Raw genomic sequence first — 17503 nt, forward strand, 5'->3', positions numbered from 1 at the left:
GGCTCATGGGGGCATTTACCCTGCCTGCAGCCAGCTTTCAGGTGTGGGATTTGGGCCCAAGAGTCTCCAATAATGGATCAGAGGAGGAAGTATATGGCAGTTGTGTGTGTGACCTTGGGCAAGTTGCTTAACTACTCTGAACCTCTCTTCTCATTTTTGAAGTGGGGAAGCAACAGTACCCATCTCATTGCCTCTTTTGAGGATTCACTGTGCTAATGCTTTTGTAGGGTGCTTAGCGGATTCTCAGTAAAAGATAGCTCTTATGATTGTTGTTTAAAAACCCTTGCAAGGTGGTATTCCTCTCCTTTTACAGATGAAACAGTGAGGCTTAAAGCGGGGCCGGGATGGATTCCATCCTTATTTTAAATTTCCATATTATATTCGTCATGGATTTTTTTTGCATTAATCGTAATTTTTAAAGATTGCGTTAAAATGTCATTTATTTTGATGACTGAGATTTTTGACTCCCGTAAATCTTGTGCCTAAGGCGAATGCCTCAATCTCCTCACCCTAGTCCTGGCTCTGGAGCCTGGAGCTTAGTAGGTGCTGGATGAAGGTGGCTTAAAGGAAATAACTTGCCCAGTTTTTCCCAGCAGAGCTGAGATTCCAACTTGTCTGGAGAGTGTGAACTCTTAGCTCTCAGATTTCCCCAGAGACTGGAGGGAGGCCTCTGTGATGTGGGCCAGGAGTTAATCCTGACTCTTGCGACCCTGTCATCTTGTGGGTTCTGTGCCCTCACAGGAGGAGACTCCGTTATTCCTGGCCGCCCGGGAGGGCAGCTTCGAGGCTGCCAAGCTACTGCTGGACCACTTTGCCAACCGTGAGATCACGGACCACCTGGACAGGCTGCCCCGGGATGTGGCCCAGGAGCGGCTGCACCAGGACATTGTTCGCTTGCTGGACCAGCCCAGTGGGCCCCGCAGCCCCCCCGGCCCCCACGGCCTGGGCCCCCTGCTCTGCCCACCCGGGGCCTTCCTGCCAGGCCTCAAGGTGGCCCAGTCCGGGGGCAAGAAGAGCCGCAGGCCGCCGGGGAAGGCGGGGCTGGGGCCGCAGGGCGCCCGCGGGCGGGGCAAGAAGCTGACGCTGGCCTGCCCCGGGCCCTTGGCCGAGAGCTCGGTCACGCTCTCGCCCGTGGACTCGCTGGACTCCCCGCGGCCCTTTGGTGGGCCCCCCGCGTCCCCCGGCGGCTTCCCCCTCGAGGGGCCCTACGCGGCTGCCGCGGCCACGGCTGTGTCGCTGGCGCAGCTGGGCGGCGCGGGCCGGGCGAGTCTCGGGCGCCAGCCCCCCGGGGGCTGCGTGCTCAGCCTGGGCCTGCTGAACCCCGTGGCCGTCCCCCTCGATTGGACCCGGCTGCCCCCACCGGCCCCGCCGGGCCCCTCCTTCCTGCTGCCGCTGGCGCCGGGACCCCAGCTGCTGAACCCCGGGAACCCCGTGTCCCCCCAGGAGCGGCCCCCACCGTACCTGGCGGCCCCCGGACACGGCGAGGAGTTCCCGGCGGCCGGGGCCCACGGCAGCCCCCCCAAGGCCCGCTTCCTGCGGGTCCCCAGCGAGCACCCTTACCTGACCCCATCCCCCGAGTCCCCCGAGCACTGGGCCAGCCCCTCGCCTCCCTCACTCTCGGACTGGTCCGACTCCACGCCCAGCCCGGCCACTGCCAGCGGGGCCACGGCCACGGCTGCTGGGACACTGTCTGCCCAGCAGCTCCCCCTGTCGGTTCCTGGCCCCCTGGCTCAGGCCCAGACTCAGCTGGGGCCCCAGCCTGAAGTCACCCCCAAGAGGCAAGTGTTGGCCTGAGAGCCCCCCAGTTCCTGGATTTAGGGAGGCTGAAGAGACAACCCGTCCTGACTCCTCTCTCTCCCCTTTTAGTCCATTTCATTCTCTCCATTCCCCTCTGCTCCTCTACCCCACCCCGCCTTGCGGTGTGACCAAGAGGTCACCAGCCTAGGGCTTCAGTCTTCCTTTATTTATAAGGGATGCAGGCTGACTCCCACCCTCTGGTCTTGTGATGAGCCTGGGACATCCTCCTGCCTCTCCTCTCTCCTCCCCCCCGCCCCCAATTCTCCCTTCCCTCCTTTCTTGCCTCCTCTGGCCTCTCTCACTCTTCATGCTCTGACACGAGTGGATTATTTTTATTTTTTTTTTTTACATTTTGTATAGAAACAAATTCATTTAAACAAACTTAATATTATTATTTTTTACAAAATATATATATGGAGATGCTCCCTGCCCCCCTGCAAACCCCCCAGTGCCCCCGTGGGGCTGAGTCTGTGGGCCCATTTGGCCAAGCTGGATTCTGTGTACCAAGTACACAGGCATGACCGGGATCCTGTGTACCGAGTACACGACCCTGGTGTGTACCAAGTAGGCACCCTTGGGCGCACCCTCTGGGGCTAGGGGTTGGGTGAGATTTGGGAGCCTCCTCGCCACCCCACCTCCCTCACTTCACTGCATTCCAGATGGAACTCTATAGCTTTGCTGGGGAAGTGCCCTTCTGGCCCAGAGAGCCTGCCCCCAGACGCCCCCATCCTAGACTTTAGAAACTGGGAGGTGGGGTGGCCAGGGGGAATATAAGGACCAGGGGAGATGTGTGCATTTCGCTTTGTCTCCCTGTAAATATGGAAACGCAGGAAGGGAAGGAGCTGCCTGGATGGCACCCCCACCTCCTAGTACTCCCCTGGCCCAGCCCCATGGCAGAATAGAAGTATTTGTAGGCTATTTTTGTAATATGGCTTCTGGTCACAATCCCTGTGTAGCTAAATTCCCAGACCTTGCATTGTACAGCTCCCTCTCCCCTCACCACCTAATAAAGGAATAGTTAACACTCAATGTCATTGTTCTGTGTCTAGGTAAGACAAGGGTGGTAGTGGTAGCGTTTCTGTCTTTTCAGGGCTAACTTGAACTCCTGTCTTGCCATCAGCCCATTTGGCTTGCCTGCCCGCCCACTCTTGCTTCCTCTTTTGGCAGACGACTCCACTGATTGGACCAGAGGTGGTCACTTAACTTAAATTGAGCCAATCGGATGCTCTTGCTTGAGAACTTTTTTTTTTTTTCAAATGGAGATGCTAAGAAAGTTACCGGTTGGTGGCTTCTAAGCCCAGGGCAGATGGAGAAATATTGATGGCCAGTTTGGGGTGGTGGGTACCAATAAGAAAACAAAGCAGAGGAGTGGAGCTATGCAGGGGGAATCAGAGGTGAGCACTTAAATGGCTCCAGAGTGTCGGAGGGAGTTTCTCAGTTCTAGATAGAGTCTCAGTTCCAGTTAACTGACCATTTATTCCATTGACATCAATGGGTTTTTATTGACTTCTAAGTGCCCAATGCTGGTTCTGCGTGGATCTCACCTCTACTTCATGCTCCCTTGGGTTCTGGAGACAATGCTGTACTCGTATAATAAATACTCCTTTGCACATACCAGCTTGAACGGGTTTCTATGTCTTGCAAATAATTGTGCCCAAAGACAAGGTTGCGTTTATGGTGGGGTCCTCCAGGAAAGGAGGATGGAATGTAATATTCAGTGGTTCCCCCTTCAGCTGGAGCGCTCTTGGTTGCAAAAATCTACCCAGCAAACAAACAAAAAACCCAATTTATTAATTCATGTAACTAAAAAGGATCAGTTTCAGGGGAGATTTGATCTAGTGGCTCAAATGAGATCAACAAGAGCTGAGTTCCTCTTCACCTCTACAGACTTCTCTCTGGGCATCAGTTTCATCCTCATGCTCCATGTGGTACCAAACCCAACTTCTCTTCCCACTCACAGCTCCAGCCCTCCCTCTTGGTTAGCCAAATAGGTGCAAAGATTATAGACCATACTACACGTTCCAGAGAATTGAGAAGATTCTAGTCTGGGGGTTGATTTTGTAATGATTTCAACTGAGTCACTCATTCATCCTCTAACCTAGCATTTCTTAATGTTGGCACTATGGACATTTGGGGCCAGATCCTTCTTTGCTGTGGGAGGCTGTCCTGTGTATCGCAGGATGTTTAACAGCATCCCTGACCTTCACCCGCTAGATACCAGCAGTACCGCCTCCTCCACTGTGACAACCCAAAGTGCCTCTAGACACTGTCAATTGCCACGCAATGCAAACTTGCTTTCGAGCATTACTGTGCTAACCAGTCACTATGGCGATCAGATACAGGATGTGCTGACTTCCTATAGCAATCAGTCTCTGCTCTGGAACTGAGGGTGGGGTAAATTGAAAGGCAATCAGGTTTGCAGAAGCAGGAATTCTGTGTAAACAACCAATAAATGTTCACTCCACCTCCTCTCCTTTGGCTAAGTCTTTGGAGTTGGAAAATCTCTTTTACTGTTGTCTCAGGTTTATTTTCTGTTCATTTATTTATCCTCTACATGCTTATTAGGCACTCACTGCATGCCAAGTCCTGAACAATTTGTTGGGAGTAGAATGGTGAATTATGCATGCTCCTTCTCTGCTCTTAGGGAATTTCAGGCTAGTTAGTGGTGTCTTTTTGGATCTTACTATTCCAGTACGTGCTTGACATTAACTGCAAACACCTGAACTTCTCTCTCTCTCTCTTTTTAAAAATACTCATCTCCTTTCTTTTTTTTAAATTGAAGTGTAGTCAGTTTACAATGTTGTGTCAATTTCTGGTGTACAGCATAAAGTTTCAGTCATACATATACATACATATATTCATTTTCATATTCTTTTTCATGATAGGTTACTACAAGATATTGGATAGAGTTCCCTGTGCTATACAGTAGAAACTTGCTGTTTATTTTATGTATAGTAGTTAGTAACTGCAAATACTGAGCTCCCAATTTATCCCTCCACCCCTCTACCCTTTCCCACCTGGTAACCACAAATTTGATTTCTATATCTGTGAGTCTGTTCCTGTTTTGTAAAAGAGTTCATTTGTCTCATTTTTTTAGATGCCACATATAAGTGATGTCATATATTTGTCTTTCTCTGTCTGACTTACTTCGCTTAGTATGATAATCTCTAAGTCCATCCACGCTGCTGCAAATGGCATCATTTAATTCCTTTTTATGGCTGAGTAGTATTCCACTGTATATACATATACCATGACTTCTTTATCCAATCATCTGTCAATGGACATTTAGGTTGCTTCTATGTCTTGGCTATTGTAAATAGGACTGCTATGAACATTGGGGTGCCTGTATGTTTTCAAATTAGAGTTTTCTCTGGATATATGCCTGTTTAGTCCATTTAAAAAAGTTGTTTTGTTTTCTTACTTTTGATTTTTGGGAGTTCTCTATATATTCTAGATAAAAGACCTTTGTCAGATGTGATTTGCAAATATTTTATCCCACTCCGTGGCTTATCTTTTCAGTCTTTTAACTGTATCTTTCACAGAACAGAAGGTTCTAATTTTGATAAAATCTAGTTAAACATTCCATTGAAGTCTTTTGTTTACTATGGCTTTAACACTTGTTTTGCATGTAGACTGGAAGTTTTTTTTTTTTTAATTTGTAGGTCGGCAGGCCATGAGAAGGCATTCGAGGGCCTGAAGGACAGATGTTGTATTGCAAACAGGATGCTGTGAATGGATGACTCATTAGGCTGTGTCCTTGGAGAGGATGCTATCTGTTGGAGGAGAGTGTGGCAGCTGTGTGGCATTTAGTATAGTGGTACCAGTCCTTCTGGTTCTGCTTATCTAGGAAGATGCTGTCATATCTTTCAGTGCCAAGATATTTACCTGACAGATAAATCCTTTTCTTGATAATATTGACTGCCTCTTATAGCCTAACTTTGCAAACTTTAATTGTGGTTAAATACACATCACATAAAGTTGGGCCACCTTAACCATGTTTAATTGTGCAGGTCTGTAAAGTGTTAAGTACATTCATTGTTGTGCAACCATCAACACCATCCATCTCCAGAACTGTTTCATCCTGCAAAACTGACACTTAATAGCCATGAAACAACTCCCCACCGCGCCTCCCTCCCAGCCCCTGGCAACCACTATTCTACTTTCTCTCCCTATGAATTTGACCACTCTGGTCACCTCATGTAAGCAGAATCATATGATATTTGTCTTTTATAAATTGAAGTATAGTCGATTTACACTGTTGTGTTAATTTCTGCTGTATAGCATAGTGATTCAGTTGTACATATATACATTTATTTTCATAGTCTTTTCATTATCGTTTATTACAAGGTATTGAATATACTTCCCTGTGCTGTACAGTAAATCCTTGTTGTTTGTCTATTTTATATACAGTAGTTTGTATCTGCTAATCCCAAACTCTCAACTTATACCTCCCCTCCTTTCCCCTTTGGTAATCATAAGTTTGTTTTCTATGTCTTTGAGTCTGTTTTGTAAATAAGTTCATTTGTATCATATTTTAGATTTCACATATAAGTGGTGTCATATGATATTTGTCTTTCTTTGTCTGACTTATTTCACTTAAGATGATAATCTCCAGGTCTATCCGTGTTGCTGCAAATGGTATTATTTCATTTTTTTGTGGATGAGTAATATATACATATATACTATTACATATATATGTATACACACACACATCTTCTTTATCCTGTCATCTGTCTTTGGACATTTAGTTGCCTCCATGTCTCAGCTATTGCATATAGTGCTGCTATGAACGTTGGGCTGCATGTATCCTTTTGAATTAGAGTTTCCTTCAGATACATACCCAGGAGTGGGATTGCTGGATCATATGATAACTCTATTTTTACTTTTTTGATTGATTTTTAATTGTTGGATTTTTAATTACGGGTTCCAAGTACAGAGGGAATGACTGGTCTGTGATAGAGACGTGGGGCGCATTGGCACAGGAGTGGTATTCAACACCGTATGATTGTACTAATCAGCTAGGGAGAGAGAGCAGAGCAGAGAGTAGAGTCCTGGACTCCAGCTCCAGTATTAGGGTTGGAGAGGAGAAGAAAGAGACTGAGAAGGAGTGGGCAGAGATGAAGAGGAAAACCAGGTGCAGCAGATGTTGTCAGTCTCTGGTCCATATCTCTTAGCTCTGACCATTTCAGTCTCAATCCCAACAGCCAGTGCTGTATTTGTCAGAGGGCTTTCTCGGGCCCTGAAAGCTTACTCCATTCACATGTGAGGCAGGATAGGCACGCTGGGGGAATTAATGCCACCAGGATCAGCCCCAAAGAATGACTGCCTGGAGCTGGTGTATACATACCTCAGCTCCCTCTTCTCTCTCAGGTGAATGCACTATGCAGTGGTTTCCAGTGGGAATAAACCCCAGATGACACAGGGAAAACTTACTAGATAACACATGCTTTATGAGTTTCCGTTTCTTTCCTTTCTCATTTCTCTACTCTCCTATTTATGTATTCTGAGGTCACCTCTCAAATGAACTTACTTCCACTCAAATCCTTGTTTCAGTGTCTTCTTCTAGGGGAATTTCAAATATGATAGGGGTTGTTGGTATAGAGCAGGTGGGTATAGTAAACCATTGTGCTTATGTACAATCATGAAATTCAACTCCCAGGGTTAAATTGCTCAGCTAGGACTCCCAGATTCATTGCAGCACTATTCACAATAGCCAAGATATGGAAACAACTTAAGTGTCTGGCAATGAACGAATGGACAAAGAAGAAATATATAATATAATGTGTGTATATATTGCGTATGTATATCATATAGTATATATAGACAATGGAATTATATTCAGCCACAAGAAAGAAGGAAATCTTGCCATTTGTAACTATAAGGATGGACCTTGAGGGCATTGTGCTAAGTGAAATAGTTCAGACAGAGAAAGACAAGCATTGTTTGACCTCATTCACATGTGGAATCCAAGAAAGCTGAGCTCAGAGAAGCAGAGAGTAGAGTGGTGTTTACCAGGGGTTGAGGGAGGGGAAAATGGGGGAGATGTTTGACCAAAGGGAACTTCCAGTTTTAAGATGAGTAAGTTCAGGGGATCTAATGTACAGTGTGGTGATTATAGCTAATAACCCTGTATTATATACTTGAAAGTTGTTAAGAGAATAGATCTTAAATATTCTCACCACAAAAAAGAAATGGTAATTATGTGACAGGATGGAGGTGTTAGCTAATGCTACGGTGGTCATCATTTTGGAAGATATAAATGTATCAAATCAACACACTGTACTCAAACTTACATAATGTTGTATGTTAACTGTAACTCAATAAAGCTAGGGGAAATTTTTAAAAATATAAATGTCTCAGCTAGGGAGAGAGGAAGGTCTAGGACTGAACTCTGGAGAATTTTCTTTTTAGGAGGTGTGAGAGAAGGAGATTGAAAAAGGGTGGCCAGAGAGGTGGGAGAGAAAGCAGGCAGCATGGAAGGCAAGAGAGGAAAGAAAAGCAGGGAGGGAATTGTCATCTGGGTTTAATGCTCTTGGGAGATGGAATAGATGAAGACAGTTCTGAGGTGCTCACAGGCTAGGGGGAGCCACACAGGGACAAAGACAATATGAAGAAGAAACCCGGGACCTCTGGGAGCACAGATGCTGCATGTGACTATCCTGGAGTGATCAGGGAAGGCTTCCTGGAGGAGGTGATACCAGAGATATGTCTTTCAGGAAGAGTAGGACTTAGCTGGGAGGCTAGGAAGAGGAGGGTAGAAATTCTGAGAGAATATGGTGGAAAGGGACAAAATGGGATGAAACAGAAGGAAATCTCAGAAGAAGGGTCAGCAATTTGGAATGGCTGGGTCTACACTTCACTTCCTCACTTAGTAATTTAATCAATGGATGTATGGCGGTTTGCTTGGAGCAATGGCTGGATTTGGAACTAGGAAAGTTATCCGGGGCCAGATTACAAGAGCCTTGAAAGAAAGTGAAGATGGGGAATTTTAAACTTTACTCTGAAGGCAATGGGGAGCCATGAAACGTCCCTGAGTAGTGAGGGAATGCAGCCAGAGTCTCCCATTCTGGTGGCCAGTGCAGAGCACGTACTGGAGGGAGAAGACACTGCAAGATTTTGCAATGGGTAATAAGGATGCAGCTTGAATTAGGATGGGGCAGAGGGAATAAGGGGAAGTCAAGGAGAAAGAATAAGGGAGATGTGGCAACTAATTAACTCTGGAGGGAGCAAGAGAGGGATAACCCTGAGAAGTTAAGCCTGGGCAACATTCATGTAACAACATCAAAGTGATCTACTTCTTCCTTTCCCCTTGGAGGGAAGGGCAGGGCAGGGAGGCTGCATCCTCCTTGGGAGAGCAGCCTTGCTCAGCAAGTGCTAGGCAGTGGCGGGCACTGGGGAGCGTTGATGGAGTGAGGAGTGCATCTGTGCCGCCGTCTGCAGAAAGAAATCGTAATTAGTCCTTCCCCCAGTTTTTGCCATCAGAGCCTGGGGGTTGGGGATGCAGACCCTGGGGTCTTCAGTTTTCAGGAGGGAAAAACCCTTCAGGGTTCCACCAACCTGAGCCCCGGGGGGGCTTGTTAGTGGCTTGCAGGGGACCCTGGGGCAGCAGCTCCAGGGACCCCGTGTATAACAGGACCCCGGTCCTCAGCCCCACTTTCCTCAGGCAGCGATCAGAGAGTGACGTCGGCAGGCACCGGAGGAGCCTCCCTCGCCCATGGTGAGTGTGGATTCAGGTCCTTTTCCCTGCTGGAGAAGCCACCCTGGTCCATCCCAGATCCTAGGGGTGAAATCTGAAAATGAGTTGGTGGAGTGAGAAATGCCAGAGTGACTGAGTGTTCCTCTGAAAACCGCCAACAGGATTTGAATAGCTTTTGCTCGAGAGATGTTCAATTCTGTTTTCTGCCAAACATGGGGTGGAGGAGATGATATCTGCTCAAGAAGGGAAGTAAGAGCCTCTGGGGTACTCTCGAGGAGAACCGTCCTCTGCCACACACGCTCACCTGCACCCAGAACCCACACACAGAACCCTGGCCCACACTGGTGTGTGAGCAGACAGGGGGAGAGGGGCAGGGCTAACATGTGGTCTGAGCACTTGGGGTGCCAAATGCACACATGTGTGCATTGCAAGCAGCAGGCACACACATGCACACATGGACACTGATGCTTCGTGGGCATGAATGCTCACATACGCATAAGACGGTGATGGACATTTAGCTTGCTTCCCTGTCTTGGCTATTGTGAACAGTGCTGCTATAAACACTGGGGTGCTTGTGTCTTTTTGAATTATAGTTTTCTCTGGATATATGTCCAGGAGTGGGATTGCTGGATCATATGGTAAGTCTGTTTGTAGTTTTTAAAGGACTCTCCATACTGTTTTCTGTAATGGCTATACCAGGTGCATTCCCACCACTCAGCGAGATGTTTTCAGGGTTCATCTACACTGTAGCATGTGCCAGGGCTTCATTCTTTTTATGGCTGAGTAATATTCCACTGATGGCCATTTGGGTTGTTTCCACCTCTGGCGATTGTGAATAGTGCTGCTATGAACATTCGAGTATAAGTTTTTGTTTAAACACCGTTTTTCCATTCTTCTGGCTGTACACCCAGGAGTGGAAATGCTGGGTCCTATGGTAATGCTGTGTTTGATTTTGAGGAATGGGCAATCTTGCTTTAACTCCCATTCCTTTAATTACCGTGGGATTAACATAACCTCCATATGAATATTGGACATTTGCATTTTCCATCTGCTTATTTTTCTACTGAGGTGTTAGAGAACCGTAGTTAGCCTTAGGTAAGAGGGGCTTCTGCCCTGTATTGATGCTGCTGAGGGCCTGACTCTGACCCTCTCCTGTCCTACTGCATTCAAGGGATGAAGCGTCCACAAAGCCAAGAGTATGTGTTGACCTTGAGTTTGCAGGCACCTTATAGACAACGCTGTACACGATCACAGAATTCCCTGCACAGGTGTCTCCAAGTCACTAGCAGGGCCTGAGAGCGTGCCCCTTCCCTGGGTCCACCCCCCTGGCATGGACCCCTCTGTGGGAGTGATCTCCGCTAGGTGCGGTCAAGGAATGGCACATGTGTCAGGTGTAGTTATAGCTTTAGCATACACATGAGGCCCCTGGAAGTGCAGGATGGAGCCTGAGTGGGAGAAGGGGACAGTCCACTGGCCAGGGTCAGGCCTGGAGCACTCCACCTCTCTGCACACCACTGCATTCCAGTGTGGAAATCAAAAGAGTCCAGGAATTCTCAGTTTTGATTTGGCTTTCCAGGTCAATATGGGGGTATGCTTCTCAATGTAAAGAGCTAGAACATACTTTATCTAACTGTGTGTTAACTTAAAATATCCAGTCTTATGTCATGTGAGCTTTCATTTGAACTCCACGAATGTTGGGGGTGGTGGACCTGAGTATTCATTTTTTTTCTTTTCCTCCCCCTTCTTCTTCTTCAGTTGAGATATAATTGATACATAACCTTAATTTCAAGTGTACAACATAGCGATTTCATATGAGTATCTGTTGCAAGTTGATCACCATAGTTAACATCCGTCACCACACATAGTTAGGAAATATTCTTTTTTCTTGTGATGAGCACTTTCAAGATCCACTCTCTTAGCAACTTTCAAATATGCAATACAGTGTTATTAACCACAGTGGCTAAGCTGTGCATGACCTCCCCAGGACTTATTTATTTTATAACTGGATGTTTTCTTTTTCTTCTTAATGATTTGTAAAAGCTCAACATTTTTTAGGGCCACAACTTCTACTTTGTGATTGGCCTGTAAGTTCAATTTAACAATGTTTTGTAATATTCAGAAATTATACTTTTTTTAGTGGTCATAATCCAATTACTTATTTTCTCCATGAAGTCTTCCAAGTAATTAAATTTCTGTCATTCTCACTGTATAAGGGCTTTGATGTTCTTTCTGATAGACTTTAATTTCCAATAAAAGAGCCTCTTTCAGACACATGCTCTGGGCAGCTCTGCCCAGTGTGCCTTTTCTTAGATCTAGATTTCTTAAGTGACATCTGAGTTTCTTGGTTTTGGAGTTTCATTTTGTTTTAGTTTTTGAAGACTTCAAGTCAGGCTTTGCTCCCCCCCCCCTTTTATAGCATAAATCCCTCAGGGGACCTCACTGGAATTTCCCTAAGTTGAATATTCTTTTAGTTTTATTTGTGCAGGTTTAAGAGTTGGTGAACTATAGCCTGAGGGCCAAATCTGGCCCCCTGCCTGTTTCGGTAAATAAAGTTTTATTGAAACACAGCCATGGGCACCACTTATACATCATTTAGGGCTGCTTTCACACTGGAATGGGATTTGAGCAGTCATGACATATTGTACAGCCCAAATGGCCTCAAGTATTCACTACCTGGCCCTTTACAGAAACAGTTGGCCCCCCTTGTGCTAGACTGACATGCAGCCTGCTTCTTGCTCCTGGTTTTCCTTTCTTTCTTCATGAAAAATAGGCATTCCTTCCCTACTGTCTTTTTGCTCCTGTTAAGTTCTGAACTGTCCTGACTAGTCTTTTATTTATGAATAGAATATCTTTGGACTCAACCAAGCACATGTTTGTTGTTTTTCTCTATTTCATATATCCTCAGAACTAAAATCTAAAATCTATTTTTCCCTTCCATTAAAAAATAAATAAATAAACTTAATTACTTCCCCCCCAAATTAAAAAAAAACCAAAAACAAACAAAAAAGGGGGAGGGTATAGCTCAGTGGTAGAGTGCGTGCTTAGTATGCATGAGGTCCTGGGTTCAATCCTGAATACCTTTGTTTAAAAAAAATAGGCACACCTAATTACCTCCTCCCCCGCTAAAAAATTATTTTTCCCAAATTAAAATTTCAACAAACTTTCAAAACATTTAAATGATGATCCTCCATTTCTCTCTTCCTGTTGCTGCAGATGAGTAATCTCAGGGGCACACTCGTTTATTCACTCTCTCCTTCAAAGGGTCACTGGCTTGTGGGTTACTCCAAGTGCCACTAGATGGCGCATAAATCAAGACTCTCTCCACCACCGCCACCCATCCTTGTTTCAGTCGGAATTTGAGGATCTCAAGGCTGAGATTCTCTCCAAACCACGTGTCTCTCCAAACCAATTAACTCCTGATAAGCCGGGAAAGATTGCATTAGGCCTACTTTCCTTAAAATAAAGTCCCATGTTCTAAATGAGTGCAAAATACTCAGAAATATTCCAATATAGATATATAGTTTTCCTGAGCTAGCAGGTTAATTGATTACAAAATGACAAAACTACCACCAATCCAGGATTTTACTGATGTCTCATTGTTTGAATTAAAACGATCAATAATTTCAGAGTTATTTTCCATTTGATTAACACAGGTGTATCCATTAGCACTGTGCCTGAGCCTGTAATACTATTAGGGGGCCCTCGAAATTGTGTTAATTTCAAGATCAGAAGAAATAAGTGAAACTTTAAGGTGAAAATTATATTTATCTTTATACCAACACAGTCCTAAAATGTAAAAATTTTAAATTTTTATAAAATTTAAATAAATGACAAAATTAATTATATTTAATTGGTTATAATTAATATTAACAAATTAAATAAATTTATCTAAATAAAAACTAAAACAAAATATAAATAAAAATTGAAAACAATTTTTAGGGAGGAAAGCAAAAGTGCCTAGAGCTCATGGAAGTCCTGATGTAGCCCTGGATATTAAGTTTCCTAAAAGTGTTATTTTGTTCATTTCAGATGTTACAGACTGTAAAGGACCCTGTAAATTCCTGGCCCACATCCCCTTGTTCCTTATTTCCTTTCTTACCAACCAGACTTTGAATTCCCTGTACACGAGGTAAGTTTGGAAATACTGGGAGATTAACGTCTTCTGGTTGAAACTTGAGCAAGATGATTGAGGGGGTTGGTGGATAAACACCCCAGTTCTCTTGCTTCCCTCTGGATCCCCCAGTGGGATTAAATTCTAGTTGTCCATAGTGGTGCCAACTCAAGAATGTCCCACGCCACCTAGCTCTACAAGGATTGAGTCATTGGCCACCCCAGTCGCTGACCTTCAACTCACTCTGAAAGGAGTTCAGGGTGGAGATCAGGGATGAAGCGCTGTGTGCTCTAGGAAAACTGGCAGAACAGCCCTTCAGGTAGTTAGATATTTTCAGGAGAAATTTTTATGAACCCAATTTCTTGCATCTTCCTCTACTTAGCACTAAAATTTTAACTAAGGTATCTGTACCTTTGGCTAGCAGTAACTTTCTACTGAGAAGTGTGCTTGATTGCACCGACTCCTCCAAAATCACAGATATGCTGACCTCCCCTCCTCCCAACCCCTCCCCCATCTTTTCCGAGCAGTTGCTCCTAGCTCTCTGAGAGTCTGTCTCCTGAGCTATAGTCCTTAGCAAGGTCCCAAATAAAACTGAAACTCACAGCTCTCACGTTGTGTGTTTTTATTTCAGTCAACAGTGGTGATTTCCTTGATAATGCACTTTTTATTATCTGTTTCCCTTCTCCACTCCCCCCCCCCACGTCTTTGGGGATGACGTTTCAGATAAACTATTTGCTTTTGAATTCTTGCCTCAGGATCTGTTTCTAGGGGAATTCAAACTAAAGCACTGAACTTCTTACCATCTCTCCCTGCCCCAAATATTGCATCTACTCCTCATAGTTTCCTGTGACTTTCTTTATTTTTTAAAAAAAATTGAAATATATCTGCCATATAACACTGTGTAAGTTTAAAATGTACAACATGCTGATTTGATATGTCGGTATATTGTAACATGATTACCACTGTAGCCATAGTTAGCATCTCTATCACGTCACATAACTATCACTTATTTATTTTTTAGATTTTGGTTTTCATTTGTTTGAATTCAACCAAAGGCTAAATACAATTGGAAACTGGTAAGCACTACGTTTTTCTCCAAAGCAGTAGGATCATTCAGATTTACTCCAATAAAAGTATGCAACATTTTAGCAAAGCTTTTCTTCATTTAAAAGAAAAAACCCAAAACAAAAAAACTATACAGTAGTCTTTCCTTATGTTCATTGTACAAAGTGAGTTCTGCTTTTAGAAATTTGACACTCTATTTTTTTTTTTTTACGATTTAAGGACCCAACATTGATACTACTTCAATTCTACTTCAATTATTTTTTATGATGGGAATAATTAAGACCTAGTCTCTTATCAGGTTCGATATTTATGATACAGTATTGTTACCTGTAGTCACTAAACAGTGCATTAGCTCTCTAGGACTTATTTATCTACTAGTTGCAAATTTGTACCCTTAAATGACATCTCTCCTATTCCCTGACTCAGTCCCCAGCCCCTGATAACCACCATTTCACTCTTTAAAATTTTTTTGAAAATTATTTATTTTAAATGGAGGCACTGGGGATTGAACCCAGGACCTCATGCTTGCTAAGCACACACTCTACCTCTGAGTTATACCCTCCCAGTCCTCTTTTATTTATTTATTTATTTATTTAATAACAAGTTTGGCTTTTAGATTCCACACATAAAGTGAAATCGTACAGGACTTTTCTTTCTCTGTCTGACTTCGCTTAGCATAATGTCAACACATGTCAAAAATGACAATATTTCTTTCTCACTGCTGAATAATATTCCATTGTGTGTATGTATCACATCTCTTTCATACATTCATCTGTCAGTGGGCACTCAGGCTGTTTCTATATCTGTAGATTTTCTTGTCTAATTGAAGAGATGCTAGCTGAGTGATATTAGGAGAACAGTGACCTAACTTCTGAGTCCTCTTTCCTTTTTCCATAAAACAGGGATAAATCTCCTATCTCTCTGGTACCTGATGCTTAGCAGAGCCTTATTACGTTGTTTTATTCCATCTCCTCTGTCCCCGCCTCTCAGGCTCCTGAGAAGCAGCTGGAAAATGCCACCTGGCCGGTGACGGATTTCATGCTGGTGGGTTTCTCCAACCTCCCGGACCTGAGGACCACCCTCTTTGCACTGTTCTTCCTCATCTACCTGGTCACCCTCAGTGGCAATGTCACCATCATCACCATCATCCATGTGGATGGGACCCTTCACACCCCCATGTATCGCTTCCTGGCCCTGCTGTCCCTTTCTGAGACCTGCTACACGCTGGTCACCATCCCCAATATGCTGGCTCACCTGCTCACAGAGAGCCAGACTATTCCCGTCCCCGGCTGTCGGGCTCAGATGTTCTTCTTCCTGGGCCTGGGGTGCAGCCACTGCTTCCTCCTTACCCTGATGGGTTACGACCGCTATGTAGCCATCTGCCATCCTTTGCGTTACTCGGTGATCATGAGATCCACAGTTTGCCTCTGCTTGGGAGCCCTGGTTTTCTGCTCCGGGTTCTCCGTGGCCTTGATCGAGACCAGCCTGATCTTCTCCGCGCCCTTATGTCGCGGAGACCGTGTGGAGCACTTCTTCTGCGACATCGCCCCGGTCCTGAAGCTCAGCTGCGCCGAAAGTGCCAGCAAAGCGCTGGCCATCTTCTTTTTGAGTATCCTCGTGGTGCTGGTCTCCTTCCTCCTCATTCTCCTCTCCTACGCCTTCATCGTCGCCGCGATCGTGAGGATCTCCTCGGCCGCCGGCAGGCACAAGGCTTTCTCTACCTGCGCGGCCCACCTCACCGTGGTCATTGTGCATTTTGGCTGCGCCTCCATCATCTACCTGCGGCCTGAGTCTGGCGGAAACCCCAGCCAGGACCGCCTGGTGGCTGTGTTCTACACGGTGGTGACACCGATGCTGAACCCAGTGGTGTACACTCTGCGTAATAAGGAGGTGAGGGTGGCTCTCAGGAGGACCCTGGCGCGAAGCCGCGGAGGATTTAAATAAATACTTGCTTTACATTCCCACTCTAGCTTTTTCATGAACTTGTGCCCTGTCTGACACTCAGTTCCCCTTAAAAACTAAAATAGACTTACCCTATGATCCAGCAATCCTACTCCTGGGCATATATTCGGAAGGAACTCTAATTCAAAAAGCTACATGCACCCTAATGTTCACAGCAGCATTATTCACAATAGCTAAGACATGGAAGCAACCTAAATGCCCCTCAACAGATGACTGGATAAAGAGGTTGTATATATATAATGGAACACTACTTAGCCATAAAAATGAATGAAACAATGCCATTCGCTGCAACATGGATGGACCTGGAGATCGTCATTCTAAGTGAAGTAAGCCAGAAAGACAAAGAAAAATACCATATGGTATCACTTATATGTGGAATCTTAAAAAAAAAGACACAAATGAACTCATTTACAAAACAGAAAGAGACTTACAGACATAGAAAACAAACTTATAGTTACCAGAGGGACAGTGGGTGGGGAGGGATAAATTAGGAGTTTGGAATTTGCAGATATTAACTACTATATGTGAAATAGATAAATAACAAAGTCCTACTGTATAGCACAGGGAACTATTTTCAACACCTTGTAATAGCCTATAATGAAAAAATACGAAAAGGAATATGTATATATATGTACAACTGAATCACTATGCTATACACCAGAAATTAACACAACAGTGTAAATCGACTATACTTCAATTAAAAAAAAAGACAAACATTGTATGATTCTGCTTATATGAGGTGACTAGAGTGGTCAAATTCACAGGGAGAGAAAGTAGAATAGTGGTTGCCAGGGGCTGGGGAGTTGTTTCTTGGCTATGAAGGTTCAGTTTTGCAAGATGAAACAGTTCTGGAGATGGATGGTGGTGATGGT

At 44.7% G+C, this 17503-nt stretch overlaps 2 protein-coding genes across 2 annotated transcripts in view; both read left to right on the plus strand.

Annotated features, from left to right (window-relative positions):
* The window catches only part of NOTCH3 (notch receptor 3), a 31224-nt gene extending 28398 nt beyond the window's left edge, over positions 1-2826 (plus strand). Inside the window, exon 33 of the mRNA XM_072947494.1 lies at positions 742-2826. Coding sequence (XP_072803595.1) covers positions 742-1794 — 1053 coding nt within the window. The 3' untranslated portion in view covers positions 1795-2826. The remainder of the gene's footprint in view (positions 1-741) is intronic.
* Positions 2315-16613, plus strand: LOC102531593 (olfactory receptor 10T2-like). Its single transcript, XM_015251213.1, has 2 exons — positions 2315-2350; positions 15660-16613. Exons 1-2 carry the CDS (start codon positions 2315-2317, stop codon positions 16611-16613), a joined length of 990 nt encoding a protein of 329 aa, XP_015106699.1.
* Positions 16614-17503: the final 890 nt, after the last annotated feature.

The sequence above is a fragment of the Vicugna pacos genome, chromosome 22, assembly GCF_048564905.1.
Source record: "Vicugna pacos chromosome 22, VicPac4, whole genome shotgun sequence".
Classification (NCBI taxonomy): domain Eukaryota; kingdom Metazoa; phylum Chordata; class Mammalia; order Artiodactyla; family Camelidae; genus Vicugna; species Vicugna pacos.

Bases quoted from the DNA above. Each gene is read 5' to 3' on its own strand.
- LOC102531593 (XM_015251213.1), top strand. From the start codon at position 2,315: ATGACCGGGATCCTGTGTACCGAGTACACGACCCTG. The intron at 2,351-15,659 runs GTGTGTACCAAG...CCCGCCTCTCAG, and splicing joins GTACCGAGTACACGACCCTG to GCTCCTGAGAAGCAGCTGGA.